The 21646-nt window shown below is 46.6% G+C and overlaps 1 protein-coding gene across 1 annotated transcript in view; it reads left to right on the top strand.

Moving 5' to 3' along the window:
• LOC142257154 (uncharacterized) overlaps window positions 1-17688 on the top strand; it is a 39775-nt gene extending 22087 nt beyond the window's left edge. Inside the window, exons 2-7 of the mRNA XM_075329275.1 lie at window positions 13898-13999; window positions 14460-14636; window positions 14719-14842; window positions 14924-14988; window positions 15190-15292; window positions 16373-17688. Coding sequence (XP_075185390.1) covers window positions 13922-13999; window positions 14460-14636; window positions 14719-14842; window positions 14924-14988; window positions 15190-15292; window positions 16373-17478 — 1653 coding nt within the window. The 5' untranslated portion in view covers window positions 13898-13921 and the 3' untranslated portion in view covers window positions 17479-17688. The remainder of the gene's footprint in view (window positions 1-13897; window positions 14000-14459; window positions 14637-14718; window positions 14843-14923; window positions 14989-15189; window positions 15293-16372) is intronic.
• The last annotated feature ends 3958 nt before the right edge of the window (window positions 17689-21646 follow it).

Genomic DNA, 21646 nt, shown 5'->3' with positions numbered 1-21646 from the left:
ACAAGCAGTCAGCGGCGTCTCCTTCGCCTCCCTCCTCCCCAAAACCTCCCTCTGATCATGATACTGCCTCCCTGAAGCGGCAGCAGAAGGGTGGCAAGGATGACAGTGTCACCGGCTCAGGGGTCAAGCGTGGGGGGACTGATGACCGGTCCTCCAAGCGGAAGGACCCTGACTCTCCTGACAGAAGACGGCCTTCTAGAGGAAGGAAGTCAGATGAGGGCCCTGCTGAACCGGTATAGCCTCTGGGCATCGGTGGGTGAGTGCAACTCAGGTGTTCCGCTTTTAATGGCGGTCATCTTGTCTGTTTTTTTTATAGGATCGCAGTAAACCTAAGAAGTGTTTATCTAAATCCAGACATAAGGAATGTGCCTTGTGCTGTAAAGAACTTTCTGGTTCTTGGACTAAGAGATTGTGCAAAGGCTGCATTCAGCAGACTTTGTCGGAGGAACAGCCAGGATTTGCCTCCGACCTCCGGTCCCTCATACGGGAAGAAGTCAGGGACTCCCTCCGATCCCTGTCTGGAGCACAAAGTGCTGGGGGTTCTCGGGCCCCTTCGCCTACCCACGAGAACTCTGATAGGTCGGATGGGGAATGTGATTCCTCTGGCTCTACTTCCCGCTCCTCCTCTGATAGCGACTCAGGGGGTCGCCAGTGCTTCCCACTCGATAATATGAAGAAGTTAGTTAAGGCGGTGAGGACCACCATGGGCCTCCCGGATGAGAAACCTGAAAAATCTATCCAGGATAGGATGTTCGGGGGCATGGAGCACAAGAAACGACGCTCCTTCCCGGTGGTGGATAAGATACAAGCCTTAATTGCCCGGGAATGGAAGAGACCTGATAAGAAGCATTCCATTCCTGGCGCCTTTAAGAGAAAATATCCGTTTGAGGAGGCCTCCTGCTCCACATGGGATAAGGCGCCAAAATTGGATGTGGCTGTCGCTAAGGCATCCAAAAAGTTTGCCTTGCCATTTGAGGACATGGGCTCCCTGAAAGACCCATTAGATAAGAAAGCTGATCACTTCCTAAAGAATACCTGGGAAGCTGCTGCCGGAGGACTAAGACCCGCCATTGCGGCTACCTGTACGGCTAGATCCCTGACTATATGGATTGACGAACTGGAAGACCAGTTTAGATCCCGAGCACCTAAGGAGGAGATTGCTTCCTCCCTCTCCAAGTTGCGGGGGGCGGCGGCCTTCCTTGCGGACGCCTCGGCGGACTCCACTAAGTTGGCTGCAAAGTCAGCATCCCTCTCCAATGCGGCTAGAAGGGCTCTCTGGCTGAAATGCTGGCCGGGGGATCTGCAAACTAAGTCTAAACTCTGCAATATCCCTTGTCAAGGTGAATTTCTGTTCGGGCCGGTACTGGATGACATCCTGGAAAAAGCTAGCGACAAGAAGGGCGGCTTTCCCTTTCCATCGTTTCCTTCTTCACGGCGGTCCTTTCGGAGGAAGCCAGTTCGCCGCCCCACCCGACCACGGGATCGGAATACCTGGTCCGATAGAAAGACTCAGGGAAAGGGGTTCATGTTCAAGGGCCCCTCAAAAGATCAGAATAAGTCGTCCAAGTGACTCGCTTTCCCAGGTCGGAGGGAGGCTCTCTCAGTTCCTTCCAGCTTGGGAAAGGATTTCCTCCAGTGCATGGATACTGGCCCTTATACGCTCCGGCCTCCGGCTCCCCTTCCTTCGGCCTCCTCCTCCCCGGTTCGTGGTTACCCCTCTGCGTCGTTCTCCGGCGGAACAGCTGGCGTTGGAAGCAGAGGTCCGTCGCCTCCTCTTCAAGAGGGTTCTAGTGGAAGTTCCCACAAGGGAACAGGGAGAAGGGTTCTATTCCACCCTCTTTCTGGTAGGGAAGCCCGACGGTTCCTATCGCACAATCATCAACCTGAAAGCCCTCAACCGGTTCCATCAAATAGACAGCTTCAAGATGGAGTCCGTGCGGTCCATAGTGAAATATCTGTATCCCCACTGTCACATGGCTGTCATAGACTTACGCGATGCATATTATCATGTCCCAATCCACTCTCTCTTCCAATGCTTCCTCAGGATAGCCCTCCACATGGATGGTCGGGTCTGCCATTTCCAATACAAAGCCCTCCCCTTCGGTCTGGCCATCGCCCCGAGGATTTTTACAAAGATTATAGCAGAAATGTCAGCATATCTGCGTCAGAGAGAGGTCCTTTTGATTCCTTATCTGGACGACTTCTTGATTGTGGGCGCCTCAGCTCTCCATTGTGCGGCCCTTCTCCGGCAGGTGCAAGCTTCCCTGCGGGAGTTGGGCTGGTTGATCAACGAGGAAAAGTCCAGATTAATTCCATCAAAGGTTCAGCTGTTTCTGGGACTCACTTGGGACTCCAACACTCAACTTTGTCGGTTGCCTCCTTCCAAAGTGGAAGCCCTCCGGACCCAGATAGACCGGACTCTGAGGCACCGGCGTCTGTCTCTCCGGGGTGCGATGTCCCTCCTGGGCTCCCTGACTGCGGCCATCCCGGCCGTCAGATGGACTCAGGCACACACCAGGGTCCTACAGTGGAATATCTTACAGCATCAGACCACTCACGGGGACCATCTGGACAGACTCATCATTCTCAGACATCGCACATTACAGTCCCTCTATTGGTGGCTAGATCCGGTCCACTTGGGCAGAGGGGTGCCTTGGAGGGCACCAGAGCCCGTGGTGGTAACCACCGACGCCAGTCTCTACGGTTGGGGGGCACATCTGGACGCTCATTTCATTCAGGGACGATGGTCTGGAGAAGAAGCTCAAAATTCCTCGAATACAAGGGAATTGCTGGCGGTGGAAAAGGCATTGGGTCATTTCATGCCGTTGTTAAGGGGTCGACATGTAAAAGTTCTGTCGGACAACCAAGTGACGGTAGCTTATCTCAACCACCAGGGGGGTACTCGCTCCAGACACCTCATGTCCGTCGCAAGCAGGATCATGTCTCGGGCAGAGGCTCATCTGGGTTCCCTGTCGGCAGTGCACATCCGAGGGAAGGAGAACGATTTGGCGGACTTTCTCAGTCGCACCCAGTTTCACCAGGGCGAATGGTCTCTAAATCAGTCCATTTTCAACAGGATAACGGGGATATGGGGGGTTCCCGAGATAGACCTCTTTGCAACTCGGACCAACAGGAAGGTTCCCCGATTCTGTTCCCTGGATCCAAGGGATCGTCCCCACTCGGTGGACGCGCTATTGCTCAAGTGGGACTTCCGCCTCGCATATGCCTTCCCTCCACTCATCCTCCTCCCTGCAGTGCTCAGGAAGATACGGGAGGATCAAGCAGTCGTGATTCTCATAGCACCCTTTTGGCCAAAGAGGCCTTGGTTTTATTGGCTGACGCATCTGTCAGTCACCGATCCGTGGGTTCTCCCGGACCTACCGGATCTCCTATCCCAGGGTCCAGCCTTCCACCCACAGCACACCAGGTTACATCTGACGGCGTGGCTCTTGAGCGGTCACTCTTAGGCACTAAGGGATTTTCTCAGGGTCTGATCTCCACCTTGATGCAGTGCAGAAAGCCTGTCACTACTCGCATTTATGGGCGTATTTGGGCGAAATTCCTGACCTCTACGGGTGCGGATCCTACTAAACCACCCTCCGTCCCGGTTGTCCTGGAATTTCTCCAGAAGGGTTGGGAACTGGGTCTATCAGTTAGTACCCTTAAGGTGCAAATCTCCGCACTGAGCGCCTTGTATAACCATGCCCTGGCTGGAGATCCCTGGATATCTAGGTTCGTTAGGTCCTGTGCTAGGTCTAAGCCTCGGGGAACCATGCCACTACCGTCCTGGGACCTTAACTTGGTCCTTTCAGCTTTAACACGGCCCCCATTTGAGCCCTTAGATTCTATCTCTCTCAAGCATCTGTCCCTTAAGACGATTCTCCTGGTCGCCCTCACTTCTGCCCGTAGGGTTAGTGACCTTCAGGCCTTATCCATTTCTCCTCCGTATACCCAGTTTTTTGAGGACCGAGTAGTTTTACGAACTGACCCTGCCTATTTGCCGAAGGTGCATTCCCACTTCCATAGATCACAGGAAATAGTGCTCCCCTCTTTTTATGCCAACCCTTCTACTCCGGAGGAGATGGGATGGCACTGCCTGGATGTTAGGCGTTGTCTTCAACGGTATCTGTTGGTCACCTCGGAAGGGAGGAGGGATAAGTCTCTGTTTGTAGTCTTCCAGGGTTGTAGAAAGGGGCTTAAGGCTTCTAAATCCACCTTGGCAAGGTGGATCAGGGATGCCATCTCGGTTGCCTACGCAGCCGGGGGGGAAGACGTACCTCCTGGTTTGAAGGCACACTCCACGCGAGCGATGGCATCTTCCTGGGCGGAGAGATCGGAGGTCTCCATCGAGCAGATATGTAAGGCGGCAACCTGGTCTTCTCCGTCCACCTTTTTTAATCACTATCGCCTTGATTTGTTGTTCATCGACATCACCTTTGGGAGGCGGGTTCTGCAAACTGTTGTCCCTCCCTAGGTCTTCCTCTCTGTAATTCTCTCGTGGTGCCGTCATGGGTGCTTGAAAAATACGTAATTACTTACCGGTAATGTGTTTTTTTTTCTGAACCCATGACGGCACCCTTACATTCCCTCCCTGCACTTGGGGGTTGCTAGTTTGCTTCCCTTTTCACTCCTCTTCACTGGGCGGTTATGGTGGCGGGATATGTTTATTAACGATGTTCCTTGTTTCGGAGGTCCTGTCATGCTCGGTAATCAACTGATGTGGGGAGAGGTGCCGCCCCTTTTTATTCTGGAGGTTTCCTGTCCTTGAAGGGCGGATCCCCTCTCTCGTGGTGCCGTCATGGGTTCAGAAAAAACACATTACCGGTAAGTAATTACGTATTTTCAAACTATGTAACAAAACCAAAGATAATCTCCCTCGATCTGGGGCTCCACACAAGATCTCACCCTGTGGGGTCACAATGATCACAAGAACGGTGAGCAGAAATCCCAGAACCAAATGGGGGGGACCGAGTGAATGACCTGCGTAGAGCTGGTACCACCATATTAAAGGCTACCATCAGTAACACACTTTGCTTCCAGCGACTCAGATCCTGCAGTGCCAGACGTGTCCCCTGCTTAAGCCAGTACGTGTACGTTTCTGTCTGAAGTTTGCTAGACAGCATTTGGATTATCTAGAAGAGTATTGGAAGAATGTCATATGGTCTGATGAAACCAAAAGTAGAACTGTTTGGTAGAAACAACTCGTCGTGTTTGGAGGAGACAGAATGCTGAGTTGCATCCAAAGAACACCATACCTTCTGTGAAGCATGGGGTGGCAACATCATGCTTTGGGGCTGTTTCTCTGCAAAGGGAAGTCGACTAATCCGTGTACATGAAAGAATGAATGGGGCCATGTATCGTGAGATTTTGAGTGGAAACCTCCTTCCATCACCAAGGGCATTGAAAATGAAACGTGGCTTGGTCTTTCAGCCTGATAATGATCCTAAGCACACAGTCAGGGCAACATATGCGTGGCTTCATAAGAAGCATAAGAAGGTCCTGGAGTCGCCTAGCCAGTCTCCAGATCTCAACCCCATAGAAAACCTTTAAAGGGAGCTGAAAGTCCATGTTGCCCAGTGACAGGCCCAAAACATCACGGCTCTAGAGGAGATCTGCATGGAGGAATGTGCCAACATACCACCAACAGTGTGTCCCAACCTTGTGAAGACTTACAGAAAATGTTTGACCTCTGTCATTGCCAACAAAGGATATATAACAAATTGTTAAGATGAACTTTTGTTTTTGACCGAGTACTTATTTTCCACCATAATTTGCAAAAACAAATCTTCCAAATCAGACAAGCTGATTTTCCGGATTTGTTTACTCATTTTGTCTCTCATAGGTGTGGTCACCTATGATGTCAATTACAGGCCTCTCATTTTTATAAGTGGGATAACGTGCACAATTGGGGGTTGACTGAATACTTTTTTTTTTTTCCCCACTGTATGTTGTTCAAATCAAACTTGGAAATGACCTGATGTCTAGGCCAAATGTGCAACTTGACTCTAATCTATGCTTCAAAAAGTTTATGATCAGATCCACAGTCAGCTCCGGGCCTTGTTTTCACAGTAATGATTGACGACCTGTATCTTTGTCGAACATATATGTAGTTAATCTGATTTTTATAGGCCCCGTTTGGTGATGGCAGGGCCGGATTAAGGTTGGTGGGGGCCCCTGGGCAGAAAATCTGGTGGGGGCCCCATAAACGTTAACATCCGTCACTTATACACAGTACAATACAGATACAGTCCAGGATCACTCACAGCTGTCACTTATACACACAGTACAATACAGACACAGTCCAGGATCACTCACAGCAGTCACTTATACACAGTACAATACAGACACAGTCCAGGATCACTCACAGCAGTCACTTATACACACAGTACAATACAGATACAGTCCAGGATCACTCACATCAGTCACTTATACACAGTACAATACAGACACAGTCCAGGATCACTCACAGCAGTCACTTATACACACAGTACAATACAGACACAGTCCAGGATCACTCACATCAGTCACTTATACACACAGTACAATACAGACACAGTCCAGGATCACGCACAGCAGTCACTTATACACACAGTACAATACAGATACAGTCCAGGATCACTTACAGCAGTCACTTATACACAGTACAATACAGATACAGTCCAGGATCACTCACAGCAGTCACTTATACACACAGTACAATACAGATACAGTCCAGGATCACTCACATCAGTCACTTATACACAGTACAATACAGACACAGTCCAGGATCACTCACAGCAGTCATTTATACACAGTACAATACAGACACAGTCCAGGATCACTCACAGCAGTCACTTATACACAGTACAATACAGATACAGTCCAGGATCACTCACAGCAGTCACTTATACACACAGTACAATACAGACACAGTCCAGGATCACTCACAGCAGTCACTTATACACAGTACAATACAGATACAGTCCGGGATCACTCACAGCAGTCACTTATACACACAGTACAATACAGACAGTCCAGGATCACTCACAGCAGTCACTTATACACAGAAAGTAGAGTTACTCACATATTTTTTTATTCATCCCAATGTTAAGGCAGCCAGGGCCGGCTCCAGGTTTTTGTGGTCCCCGGTTGAGTCTCAGTGGGCCCCATCCACACACAGACATGCACATACACATACAGGCATATGTACATATACATATTTGAAGAAAAAAAATCACAAAAATACATTTAAACAGACAAATATATGCACAGTCATATACACTGACACACATGCAGACACAGACGCATTACAGGTGTTAATATGGAGAAGTCACAAGCAGCATCACTCACCTCCCCCGCTTGTTTCCGTCCAGCTCCTCCAGGACATGTGGCTGTGTTGCATGATGGCCATCACTAACAGATATGACTGCACACCATGCACACTGACACAGCACTTCTGTATATACATCACAGGAGGGGCTAGGGCCTACAATATATACATTACAGGAGGGGCAGGGGGCATAGACGTTACTGGGGGGGGCATAGATGTTGCTGGAGTGGCAAACAGCTCTGGTGGCGTACACATTACTGGGTTGGGTGGCTTAGCGCTCTGGGGTGCCGCACAGACTGCTCTGATTCATATATACACACACACAGCTCTGCTTCACACACACACACAGCTCTGCTTCACACACACACACACAGCTCTGCTTCACACACACACACACAGCTCTGCTACACACACACACACACACAGCTCTGCTTCACACACACACACACAGCTGCTTCACACACACACAGCTCTGCTTCACACACACACAGCTCTGCTTCACACACACACACAGCTCTGCTTCACACACACACAGCTCTGCTTCACACACACACAGCTCTGCTTCACACACACACAGCTCTGCTTCACACACACACAGCTGCTTCACACACACACACACACAGCTGCTTCACACACAGCTCTGCTTCACACACACACACAGCTCTGCTTCACACACACAGCTCTGCTTCACACACACAGCTCTGCTTCACACACACAGCTCTGCTTCACACACACAGCTCTGCTTCACACACACAGCTGCTTCACACACACAGCTGCTTCACACACAGCTGCTTCACACACACAGCTGCTTCACACACACAGCTGCTTCACACACACAGCTGCTTCACACACACAGCTGCTTCACACACACAGCTGCTTCACACACACAGCTGCTTCACACACACAGCTGCTTCACACACACAGCTCTGCTTCACACACACAGCTCTGCTTCACACACACACACACACACACACAGCTCTGCTACACACACACACCTCTGCTACACACACACACAGCTCTGCTACACACACACACAGCTCTGCTTCTCACACACACAGCTCTGCTTCTCACACACACACACAGCTCTGCTTCTCACACACACACAGCTCTGCTTCTCACACACACACAGCTCTGCTTCTCACACACACACAGCTCTGCTTCTCACACACACAGCTCTGCTTCTCACACACACACAGCTCTGCTTCACACACACACACAGCTCTGCTTCACACACACACACAGCTCTGCTTCACACACACACAGCTCTGCTTCACACACACACACAGCTCTGCTTCACACACACACACACAGCTCTGCTTCACACACACACAGCTCTGCTTCACACACACACAGCTCTGCTTCACACACACACACACACAGCTCTGCTTCACACACACACAGCTCTGCTTCACACACACACAGCTCTGCTTCACACACACACAGCTCTGCTTCACACACACACAGCTCTGCTTCACACACACACACAGCTCTGCTTCACACACACACACACAGCTCTGCTTCACACACACACACATCTCTGCTTCACACACACACACAGCTCTGCTTCACACACACACAGCTCTGCTTCACACACACACACAGCTCTGCTTCACACACACACACAGCTCTGCTTCACACACACACACACACACACACACACATCTTTCTTCAGCTCTGCTTCACACACACACACATCTTTCTTCAGCTCTGTTTCACACACACACAGCTCTGCTTCACACACACACAGCTCTGATTCACACACACACAGCTCTGATTCTCACACACACACAGAGCTCTGATTCTCACACACACACACAGCTTTCTTCAGCTCTGCTTCACACACACACACAGCTCTGTTTCTCACACACACACACACAGCTCTGTTTCCCACACACACACACACACACACACACACACACACACACACACACACACACACAGCTCTGTTTCACACACACACAGCTCTGTTTCTCACACACACACACAGCTCTGTTTTTCACACACACACACAGCTCTGTTTCTCACACACACACACAGCTCTGTTTCTCACACACACACACAGCTCTGTTTCTCACACACACACACAGCTCTGTTTCTCTCACACACACACACAGCTCTGTTTCTCTCACACACACACACAGCTCTGTTTCTCTCACACACACACACAGCTCTGTTTCTCACACACACACACACAGCTCTGTTTCTCACACACACACACACAGCTCTGTTTCTCACACACACACACACAGCTCTGTTTCTCACACACACACACACACACACACACACACACACACACACACACACACACACACAGCTCTGTTTCACACACACACAGCTCTGTTTCTCACACACACACACAGCTCTGTTTTTCACACACACACACAGCTCTGTTTCTCACACACACACACAGCTCTGTTTCTCACACACACACACAGCTCTGTTTTTCACACACACACACAGCTCTGTTTCTCACACACACACACAGCTCTGTTTCTCACACACACACACAGCTCTGTTTCTCACACACACACACACAGCTCTGTTTCTCTCACACACACACACAGCTCTGTTTCTCTCACACACACACACAGCTCTGTTTCTCTCACACACACACAGCTCTGTTTCTCTCACACACACACAGCTCTGTTTCTCACACACACACACACAGCTCTGTTTCTCACACACACACACACAGCTCTGTTTCTCACACACACACACACAGCTCTGTTTCTCACACACACACACACAGCTCTGTTTCACACACACACACACACAGCTCTGTTTCACACACACACAGCTCTGTTTCACACACACACACAGCTCTGTTTCACACACACACACAGCTCTGTTTCACACACACACACAGCTCTGTTTCACACACACACACAGCTCTGTTTCTCACACACACACACACACAGCTCTGTTTCTCACACACACACACAGCTCTGTTTCACACACACACAGCTCTGTTTCACACACACACACAGCTCTTTCACACACACACAGCTCTGTTTCTCACACACACACACAGCTCTGTTTCTCACACACACACACATACACACACAGCTGTTTCTCACACACACACACAGCTCTGTTTCTCACACACACACACACACACACACACACATCTTTCTTCAGCTCTGCCCTTACCTGCTCTGATGCCATCCTCCTGCTGCTCCGGTATAGGCCGCCGTCCTCCTGCTGCTGTTCCGGTGCCGCGGCCATCCTCCTGCTCCGGTGAGTCTCCTCTCCTGGCCACGGCGCCGGTCTTCTCATCCGCGGCGCCGGTCGTCTCATCCGCGGCGCCGGTCGTCTCATCCCCGGCCGCGGCGCCGGTCGTCTCATCCCCGGCCGCGGCGCCGGTCGTCTCATCCCCGGCCGCGGCGCCGGTCGTCTCATCCCCGGCCGCGGCGCCGGTCGTCTCATCCCCGGCCGCGGCGCCGGTCGTCTCATCCCCGGCCTGGGCGGCGTCCTGCTGTGACGGCCGCGGCATTGGACCCCGCAGCAGAGCAGGGAGCAGGCATACCTCTGACCCCGGAAGTACAAACTACTTCCGGGGTCAATCAGCGTCCTGCGCCCGGAGTTTGTTTTTGCGTCTTAGAGACGCACATACAAATAAATGTAGGTGCGCGCACCTCTCTCTCTTCCCCCCCCCCCCCCCCCCTGGGTGTGGTGGGTGTGGTGGGTGTGGAGGGTGTGAAGAAAAAAAAAAAAATTGTTGACGGGTGGCAAGTATGGCCCTGGTGGTGGGGGCCCCCTTGGAAGCTCTTATGGTGGGGGCCCTGGGGCTGAAGCTAGGGTTTGAGTGAGTATACTTTCTTTTAATGCTGTAGAGGTTAAAGACTCTTTCCTATCTAGCTGTCTTTTGTAGCCTTAATCTTAGATGCAGCTTTTTTGTGCCCACTCTACTTTACTAAAAAAGTCACGTGTTACCATCTGGTGCTGGTTATAGATTCTCAGTCCTATGCTGGCCACTTTGGAAGTCCAGCCTCTGGAAGAAGCTGAGGAGAAATGACAATAGCAGCTGTGATGTTTAGCTGCATTGGAGTTGCCTGGAGTGTTTTCCTCTTTTATTGTCTATTTCCCCCTGTTTGTCTTTCATACTTTGTGTTGTATTATTGTAGTGGTGAGACTAGTGTTCTCGCCTGCCTTGTTACTAGCCAGGGTGAGTCAAGGGCAAGCGAGGGCCTAGGCACTTGACTGTGAAAAGGAAAATACGTATAGGGAAGTTGGGAAGTGCAGGGATCTGCCTCAGGTGAGTGTAATAGGTGACCTTCTCCCGTCTCCCTATCGTCATGGCCTTCCTTCTATACCACTCCCATTGTTTCCCATGTATTGTGCCACATGCTGAGTTTCTCTATGCTCGGGGGTGACAACCTGTGATCTGGATTGGCATTCCTTGTAGTAATATCAAGATGGCGCTATCACTGACTGCATTGTAATTCAGGACACTGTCGGCAAATTTTTCGGTTGAGAATAAAAGCCGCACTGTCTCTTCTTCGGTTATCATTGCCAGAATAGTAGACCCAATGTGTTATTTTGACCAAAGGATTTTCAACATTCCCTTCTATTTCCTCCTTTCATCCTCTAATAGAAGCGGGTAGTAAAGTTTCCCGTCTGGCCGGTTTATGATAAACTCCTTTAGAGTCGGACAATTTTAGGACCAAGGAGAAAGTGTTGAAGTCGCCCGATCTGCTGCACAGTCTCCTCCTCAGATTGTGTTTTACCAAGAAGTTCAGACCTCGGTCAGCTTTATAAAGTGATCGCAAAATTCCAGTAAATATTGTTTCTCAGGAGATTAAAAAGTTCTGGTGTCGTGGAGTCCAGTCTATACATCTGTGCTGTGAATCTATGGAAGATGTATTTTATCACAGATTAGCAGATTATAATAATCTCGCGCTGATGTTCCTGTGATCCTTGTCAATCCCAGTCCACATTGATAGGAAAAACAGATGACTGATCGCCTACAGCTCCACTGATCGCCTGCAGCTCTCATGCTAAGAACTGACATCTTTCGACATTGCTTTAATCCCTTCGCAAATGAGCAAGTTTTTATTTTTGTGCTTTTGTTTTTTTCCTCTCCTTCTTCCAAGCTATAACTTTTTGTTATTTTTCTTCCCACATCGCTGCGTGAAGGACGAGTTCTATTTTTGAATGACAGTAATTTTATCACTTGCTGCACTGGAAAGCGGAAAAAAATTCCAATCGCGTTGAAAATTGCAAGAGAAAAATGTAATTCAACAATTGGGCTTTTTATTTGCCAAATCATTATACAATAAAACCGACCTGATATGATTTTCCAGGTCAGTACAATTACTAGATACCAAACATGTATCATTTTGTTTTTTGTTATTTACGTAATACAAAAAAAAATCCAAAAATTGTAAAGAAACATTTTTTCTTTGCATCGCCTTTTTCCGAGACAGGAAACACTTTCAAATTTCGGGATCTGGGGCAGTGGAGGGCTTATTTTTGAGCTGACATTTTTGTTGATATCATTTTTAGATGTTTTGTTCGCCTTTGATTGCAATGTTGCAACAGCAACAAAAAAAATAACTTCTGGCATTTTGACTTTTTTTTTTTTTCTTGTTACGCTGTTTACTGATTGAATTAATTTATTTTATATTTTGATAGATCAGACTTTTATGAACGCAGTAATAACAGATATGTGTAAGGAGTTTGTATGTTCTCCCCGTGTTTGTGTGGGTTTCTCCGGTTTCCTTCCGCACTTCAAAAACACACTGATAGGGAATTTAGATTCTGAGCCCTGATGGGGACAGTGATGATGATGTATATAAAGCGCTGCGAAATTAATAGCACTATATAAATAAATATTATTGTTATTATTTTTATTTTTTCAATTTTATTTTTAATGGAGCAAAAGAAAGGCAATTTAAACTTTTTTTTTTTTTTTCATTTTTAAAATCATTCTTTTTTTAATTGTATTTAACAGTCCCCTTAAGGTACTTGAAGCTGCGGTCATCTGATCAGCACTGCTATGTATAGAGAAAATCACAATCTGCTATAAATGCCAGCTAAACGCTGGCCTTCACAGAAGAATTGTAATGTCAGGCACAGGGGTCTCCTGTAGACCTTCTGATGTTTTACTAACCCATTGACGCCCCGCGCTCACGTCAAGGGCACGCTGATGGGCACATGGAATGACGCGAACCCCTGCCATTGCATGTTAAATGCCTGTTTTCAGAGATTGAAAAGTGGCATTTAACAGATTAACAACTGCGGGTGTAGCTCCGACCACCCGCGCCTCTTAAAGGTACATGATGTCTAATTATATCAGCTGTCATCTGCCAGGAAATATGTGGGGTGTGCGAACCCCCATTAAAGGAAGGAACATGACCTTTGATGTACATTTACATCAAAGGTTGTGAAGGGGTTAACCTCAAACAAAGAGAAGCTGCAATAAGTTATTCATCTCATCACTAGAAGAAGGAAGACTGTGATATCCTCTCAAAAAATTTCCCTTTTCTATATTCAGATAATTTTTGTGTTTTCCCTTTTGTTGATTTATTTTTAACTTCTCATCCTCTTTACAATAAAAAATCTTCTGTTGTCTTTTTTTTAAACTAGGAGATTTTTCCTGATTGATGCGAAATGAATAAGAACAAAGACCAAATTATGGAGAAGATATTGAACCTGACTCTAGAGATAATCTTCCATCTTACTGGAGAGGTGAGAGGTTCTGATGTCATCACATTACATCATTATCTATGGGGATAACAGAGGATATGACCGGGGGGTGAGAGGCTGTGATGTCATCACATTACATCATTATCTATGGGGATAACAGAGGATATGACCGGGGAGGTGAGAGGCTGTGATGTCATCACATTACATCATTATCTATGGGGATAACAGAGGATATGACCGGGGAGGTGAGATGTTCTGATGTCATCACATTACATCATTATCTATGGGAATAACAGAGGATATGACCGGGGAGGTGAGAGGCTCTGATGTCATCACATTACATCATTATCTATGGGAATAACAGAGGATATGACCGGGGAGGTGAGAGGCTCTGATGTCATCACATTACACCATTATCTATGGGGATAACAGAGGATATGACCGGGGAGGTGATGGATTCTAGAAATGTCTGTAGTGATATTATTACTGTCTCCACACTCAGGATTACACAGTAGTGAAGACCTCTAGTGATCGCTCTCAGGCCCCTGTGTCTGAAGGACGGGGAGGAACCCTGAGCCCAATCCCGGGGCCTCCACCTCACCCCCGGATACATGAGGACATCAATCACCAGAAGATCCTAAAACTCACCAACAAGATGCTTGAGCTGCTGACTGGAGAGGTGACACTGCTGGGAATGCTGGGACATTATACAGGACGGCACTGGAGGATTCTGGGTGATGACGGTATCATTGTGTTGTCAGGTTCCTATAAGGTGTCAGGACGTCACCGTCTATTTCTCCATGGAGGAGTGGGAGTATCTAGAAGGACACAAGGAGCGGTACAAGGAGGTGATGATGGAGGAGCCCCAGCCCCGCACATCACCAGGTAATAGACAGGACTGAATATACCCGGCCTATAATTATCTGTATGTAATAATGATGTCCGTCCTGTCTGTGTCTCCTGCAGGTCTCTCCAGTACGAGGACGACCCCAGAGAGATGTCCCGCTCCTCCTCCTCCACAGGATCCTCAGGTAGATGGAGATCTCCCCTATGAGGTGTAGACGGCTGTGACCTCCTTGTGGTCAGTCTTGTTTTCTCCTCCAGTATTAGATGTTTTATACTTGTGTAATGAGAGAGGTGGAGACGGCAGGATCACAGCTGACCACAGACCTCACATGTCCGGATCTTATCTCCATTATTCCCGGGGACTTTTACAATATTTTGTTTTGCAGCTTTTGGATCCGGATAAAGATCTGAACAATATTAATTCTCCAGAGAGAAATGTGAGGGGCGATCAGCGGAGTAAAGAGGAGATTCCTACAGATCACCGCCCCGGTGAGTACAGACCACCCAAAAACGCACACAAGTCACTGATTCCTATTTTTCCGCTCTTTGCTGTGTCAGTTTTTCAAGCGGTATATTAACCCTTCATGTAAAATACACATGAAATGTGACTGAATCTGTGATCCCGGTGCAGGTGATAACACGGGATGTGCAGTTATGTTATAGAGGAGAAATACAGCTGGACATGAATTCTGCCGATGTGAGCGAGGACGAGCTCCAACTCTTTCCTATTATCCGCTGTCAGGGCTGATGAGGAGTTTCTCCAGTTTAGGGACTAAGAATCCATTATCTCCTATTACATTCATGTCAGTGTGTGACAGATACAGAACATGGAGACATAAACCCAAATAACAGGAGCGGATGGAGATTACTGCTCTGAGGGTCGGTAATGCTGCTGACCAGGGAGCAGGAAGAGACAGAGATGGCAGAGTGTTATTATCATATAAAAAATATCATGGTTACATGAAAGACGAGCGTCGCCTGTTATATATAACCTATTATGTTCTGATAGGATGTCCGAGGTCCAGCAATTTAATCCCAATATTGGGGGGGGGATTCTTGAGCCATTCTTCTACTGACGTCAATTCCTCAGTGAATGTGCAGTAGACGAGTTTCATAATAGGAAAAAGGAATTATACGGATTTGTTGTTTTGTTTTTTTTTATCACAAGGCGCTAAAATGTGAGAAATATCTCCTTGGTTGTACACTACTGTTGCTGACTCCCCTTCATTATAGAGTATTTAGACATTCAGTTTTATGTTGATCAGATCACAGTAGAATGACACTGATCATGCTCGAGCAGAGCCTGAGCCGAGGATCATTATCATATCTCATCCGATGCTCTCACCTCGGATACGATATGCAAGTGGAACCGAATAATTATAACTATTATTAACTAATTTTCTATGTACTTTCACTTTTTGGAATTGTAGAAGTGTCATCTTGGTAATAAAGCCATCACTATCTGGGCAGAACAATGATACTGCAGTCAGGGGCCTGAGTTACCAGTGGAAACAAAGTTTAATGTTATAGTGCTTAAAATTTACAAAATCTGTTTTATTTTCTTCACAGATAATTGTAATATCATACTACATACATACGAGGAGCAAGTCATTATCCAGGATATATCCTCAGCCCTTAACATGCAAGACCCATCATCTGATGCTTTCAAAAAATCTCCTGATTCACTGCAGAATCTTCAGAAAACTAAAATCCACACGAGGTGTGTTCAACAACAAAGAGCTCACACTAGGGAGAAGCCTTATTCTTGTTCAGAATGTGGAAAATATTTTATCCAGAATTCAGATCTTGTTAACCATGAAAGAATTCACACGGGAGAGAAGCCATTTTCTTGCTCAGAATGTGGGAAATGTTTTACTCGGAAATCACAGCTAGTTTTGCATGTAACAAGTCACAGTGGAGAGAAGCCGTTTTCTTGCTCTGAATGTGGGAAATGTTTTACTCAGAAATCACAGCTTGTTATACATTTAAAAACTCACACGGGGGAGAAGCCATATTCATGTTCAGAATGTGGGAAATGTTTTATTCAGAAATCACAGCTTGTTATACATCTCAGATCTCACACAGGGGAGAAGCTATATTCATGTTCAGAATGTGGCCAATGCTTTACCTATAAAACAGATTTTGTTAACCATGGGAGAAGACACACAGGGGAAAAGCCATTTTCTTGCACAGAATGTGGGAAATGTTTTATTCGGAAATCACAACTTGTTGTACATCTAAAAACTCACACTGGGGAGAAGCCATTTTCATGTTCAGAATGTGGGAAATGTTTTACCCAGAAATCAGGTGTTGTTAGACATCAGATAATTCACACAGGGGAGAAGCCATATTCATGTACTGTATGTGGGAAGTGTTTTAAACAAAAGTCAGGTCTAGTTGTACATCAAAGAACTCACACAGGAAAACCATTTTTATGCCCAGAATGTGGAAGATGCTTTATCCACAAATCAAATCTTCTTAGTCACCAAAATACTCACACAGGGGCGAAGCCATTTTCATGCTCAGAATGTGAGAAACGTTTTAATCGGAAATCACAGCTTGTTATACATCTAAAGTCTCACACAGGGGAGAAGCCGTATTCATGTTCAGAATGTGGGAAAAGATTTGTTCACAAATTTACGCTTGTTAGACATCTGAGAATTCACACAGTATAGAAGCCATTTTCATGTTCTCTATATTATTATTATTATTATTATTATTATTATTATTATTATTTATTTATAGAGCACCATTGATTCCATGGTGCTGTACATGAGAAGGGGGTTACATACAAAATACATGTACAAGTTACAGTAGACAGACTAGTACAGAGGGAAGAGGGCCCTGCCCTTGCGGGCTTACATTCTATAGGATTATGGGGAGGAGACAGTAGGTGGGGTGTAGGTGGGGCGGCAGCTCCGCACGGTGGTGGGGCGGCAGCTCCGCACGGTGGTGGGGCGGCAGCTCCGCACGGTGGTGGGGCGGCAGCTCCGCACGGTGGTGGGGCGGCAGCTCCGCACGGTGGTGGGGCAGTGAGGTCATTCAAGGTTATAGGCATTTCTGAACAGATGAGTCTTTAGGTTCCGTTTGAAGTTTGCAAGTGTAGTAGATAATCTGACGTGTTGAGGCAGTGAGTTCCAGAAGACTGGGGATGTTCGGGAGAAGTCTTGGAGACGGTTGCATGAGGAGCGAATGAGAGAGGAGGATAGAAGGAGATCTTGGGAGGACCGGAGATTACGTTTTGGAGTGTAGCGAGAGATTAGTTCAGAGATATATGGAGGAGACAATTTGTGGATGGCTTTGTAAGTCAGTATTAGTAGTTTGAATTGGATACGATGGAAGATTGGGAGCCAGTGAAGGGACATGCAGAGAGGAGAAGCGGGGTGGTAGTGAGGCGAGAGGTGGATCAGTCGGGCAGCAGCATTAAGGATGGACTGGAGAGGGGCGAGCGTGTTAGCAGGGAGACCACATAGGAGGATGTTGCAGTAGTCGAGGCGGGAGATTATGAGAGCATGCACTAGCATTTTTGTAGTATATAGTAGTGTATATGTAAAGTGTTTTAAGCAAAAGTCTCTTTTGATTGCACATCAAAAAACTCACACAGAAAAAAAAACATATCCACAAATCACTTCTTTAAGACACCATAGAACTCACAAATGGGGAAGAAGATATTTTTTTCATTGTTTCTGTCAAATCCCCAAAAAGACAACATCTGCAAAGGCTTTGTGTATTCTCCCTGTGTTACCTGGGTTTCCTCCCACACTCTAGAGATATAGATTGTGAGCTCTGAGTGGGACAGTGGTAATGATGTCTGTACTGTGACTCATTGGCATAAGGAATCGGCTGTGTGTGTCTAACACTTAAAGGGAACCTGTCATCAGATTTGGGGCCTATAAGCTGCGGCCACCTCCAGTGGGTGCTTATATACAGCATTCTAACATGCTGTATACACGGTGTGCAGAAATATTGGGCAAATGGGTATGTTGGTCACATGATACTTTTTATACATGTTGTCTTACTCCAAGCTGTATAGGCTTGAGAGCCAACTACCAATTAAGTAAATCAGGTGATGTGCATCTCTAATGAGGAGGGGTGTGGTATAATGACATTAACACCCTATATAAGGTGTGCTTAATTATTAGGCAACTTCCTTTCCTTTTTCAAAATGGGTCAGAAGAGAGATTTGACGGGCTCTGAAAAGTCCAAAATTGTGAGATGTCTTGCAGACGGATGCAGCAGTCTTGAAATTGCCAAACTTTTGAAGCGTGATCTCCGAATAATCAAGCGTTTCATGGCAAATAGCCAACAGGATCGCAAGAAGCGTGTTGGGCAAAAAAGGCGTAAAATAACTGCCCACGAATTGAGGAAAATCAAGTGTGAAGTTGCCAAGATGCCATTTTCCACCAGTTTGGCCATATTACAGAGCTGCAACATTACTGGAGTATCAAAAAGCACAAGGTGTGCCATACTCGGGGACAGGGCCAAGGTAAGGAAGGCTGAAAAACGACTACCTTTGAACAAGAAACATAAGATAAAAGGTCAAGACTGGCCAAGAAATATCTTAAGACTGATTTTTCAAAGGTTTTATAGACTGATGAAATGACAGTGACTCTTGATGGGGCAGATGGATGGGTCAGAGGCTGGATCAGTAAAGGGCAGAGAGCTCCAATCCAACTCAGATGCCAGCAAGGTAGAGGTGGGGTACTGGTATGCAGGGTGGATAAAAATCTTGATTTTTTTAAAAAAATCAAAAAAATCAGATTTATTTGATTTAAATCAGATTTTTTTGATTTAAATCATTTGATTTAAATCAGATTTTTTAATCAAGTTGTACACAAGCAAAACTTTGTCTTTTTGCAAATCTAATTGTTTTACACAAATAAAAATATTAAAACAGTTGATTATGAAACCTAATAATTTTTATTTGCACTATTAAACACTCAGAATTGAACTACAGAGAGTAAGTACTTTTTAACAATAGCCTATCTCTAACGTTTGAAGTAAGCAAACATCTTCAGTGAATACATCAGTCCTTTAAGCCTACTGTTTATTTAGGACTTTTAATAGGAAAACCAGTTGTCCTGCTTTAGCAGTTCCTAAGCGGTTTCGGACTGTTGTGTGCACAAAACCAAATGAAGAAAACAATCTCTCTACTCCTGCGGATGAAGCCGATGCAGTCAGTAGCTGAGTAGCTAGATTTATTATCTTTGCTGGAAGAACAAGTGATTGCGACTTCCACCAGTCCAGTGGTTTTAGTTCATTAACGACGTTCTCTGCAAACATGTATTTTTGAAATGGTGCAGATTCACACTTCAATTTCAGCACAGTTGCCACAATGTCATGGTTAGTATTGGCGAGCCACTCCATTGCAGAGTTGATTTCCGCCTCAGATAATTTTTTCCCTCTGTAGATGGGATGCAAGATATTGGCTAAATAGTGTTCTTCTTTTAATGCTTGGTCCTTGCGGTGCTGTATTGCAACCTTTACATTGTTTGAGAGGTTCAAGAGATCTAGAGAACCTTCTAAATCTTTCCAAACTTCTGTGGCATCAGCTATGGTTGCAGTATCTTTCTGCATTTTATCCAACGCAATTCCAAAAGGTCCTCGGCATTTCTCTTCACACCAAGATTTAATACTTTGCTTCGTATATTAGCATCAATTTTATCCCGATGTGTTTCGCAAATGGACAGTAATTTTGACCAGTTGTTAATAAACAGTTCCAAGCAGTCAGCCAAGGTATTCCATCTAACATCTTGTGGTAGAACCAACTTCAGTCCTCCCATTTCCTTGTAGGTTGCATGTGCAAAATGATTATTGCGGAAATATTTAACAATTTCTACAACATGTTCCTTGACACCCAAAATATGCAGGTCTTTTGCCAAAAGATGCAACAAATGGGCAGAACAACCGTATGTATTGACATTTGTGTCATCCTGTGCCAGTTCCGCTCGCATTTTTGCCACATTGCTTGCGTTATCAGTAACTAAGCTCCTTACTTTACATCCAAACTGTTCTTGGCATTGGTGAATTGAGTTCTTAGCAATTTCAAGTAAATATTCAGCAGTATGTGAATTTCCAGATGTGTCGATTGTGTCTGTAAGGTAAGTTTCACCATCTTCTGTTGTGACACAAGTGCAAATTATGGGGTCGTTGTGGATGTTGCAATCATCCAAGCTCATGTTAACAACCTTGTCTTTCAAATATTTTGTACAAGCCGCTCTTTCTTCAGCGCTCTATTGGGAGACCCAGACGATTGGGGTATAGCTACTGCCCTCCGGAGGCCACACAAAGCACTACACTAAAAAGTGCAAGGCCCCTCCCCTTCTGGCTATACCCCCCCGTGGTATCACGGGTTCTCCAGTTTTCAAGCTTTGTGCGAAGGAGGTCAGACATCCACGCATAGCTCCACAGATTTTAGTCAGCAGCAGCTGCTGACTATTTCGGATGGAAGAAAAGAGGGCCCATATAGGGCCCCCAGCATGCTCCCTTCTCACCCGTGGATGGTGTTGTAAGGTTGAGGTACCTATTGCTGGTACAGGGGCTGGAGCCCCACATGCTGTTTTCCTTCCACATCCCCTTGTAGGGCTCTGTGGAAGTGGGATCCTGCCGGCCTCTAAGCTCTGACGCCGGGCTCCATCCACAGACCCAGTTGAACCTGATGGATATGGAGCAGGAGTACAATCAGGGACATGGCCCTGCATCATACAGGTACTCTGTATCCCCGGCAGGCACAGACACACTCCGGGCTGGCTGGGTGTTGTAGTGCGCCGGGGACCGTAACGATTGAGTTGGTGTTCCTGCAGTTTACTGGGGGACTTTTGTGTTGTGGGAACGCAGCGCCGA

Source organism: Anomaloglossus baeobatrachus, chromosome 1 (assembly GCF_048569485.1).
Source record: "Anomaloglossus baeobatrachus isolate aAnoBae1 chromosome 1, aAnoBae1.hap1, whole genome shotgun sequence".
Lineage (NCBI taxonomy): Eukaryota > Metazoa > Chordata > Amphibia > Anura > Aromobatidae > Anomaloglossus > Anomaloglossus baeobatrachus.
Note: the sequence above shows the minus strand (reverse complement) of the source record. Positions and strands in the feature narration are given on the sequence as shown.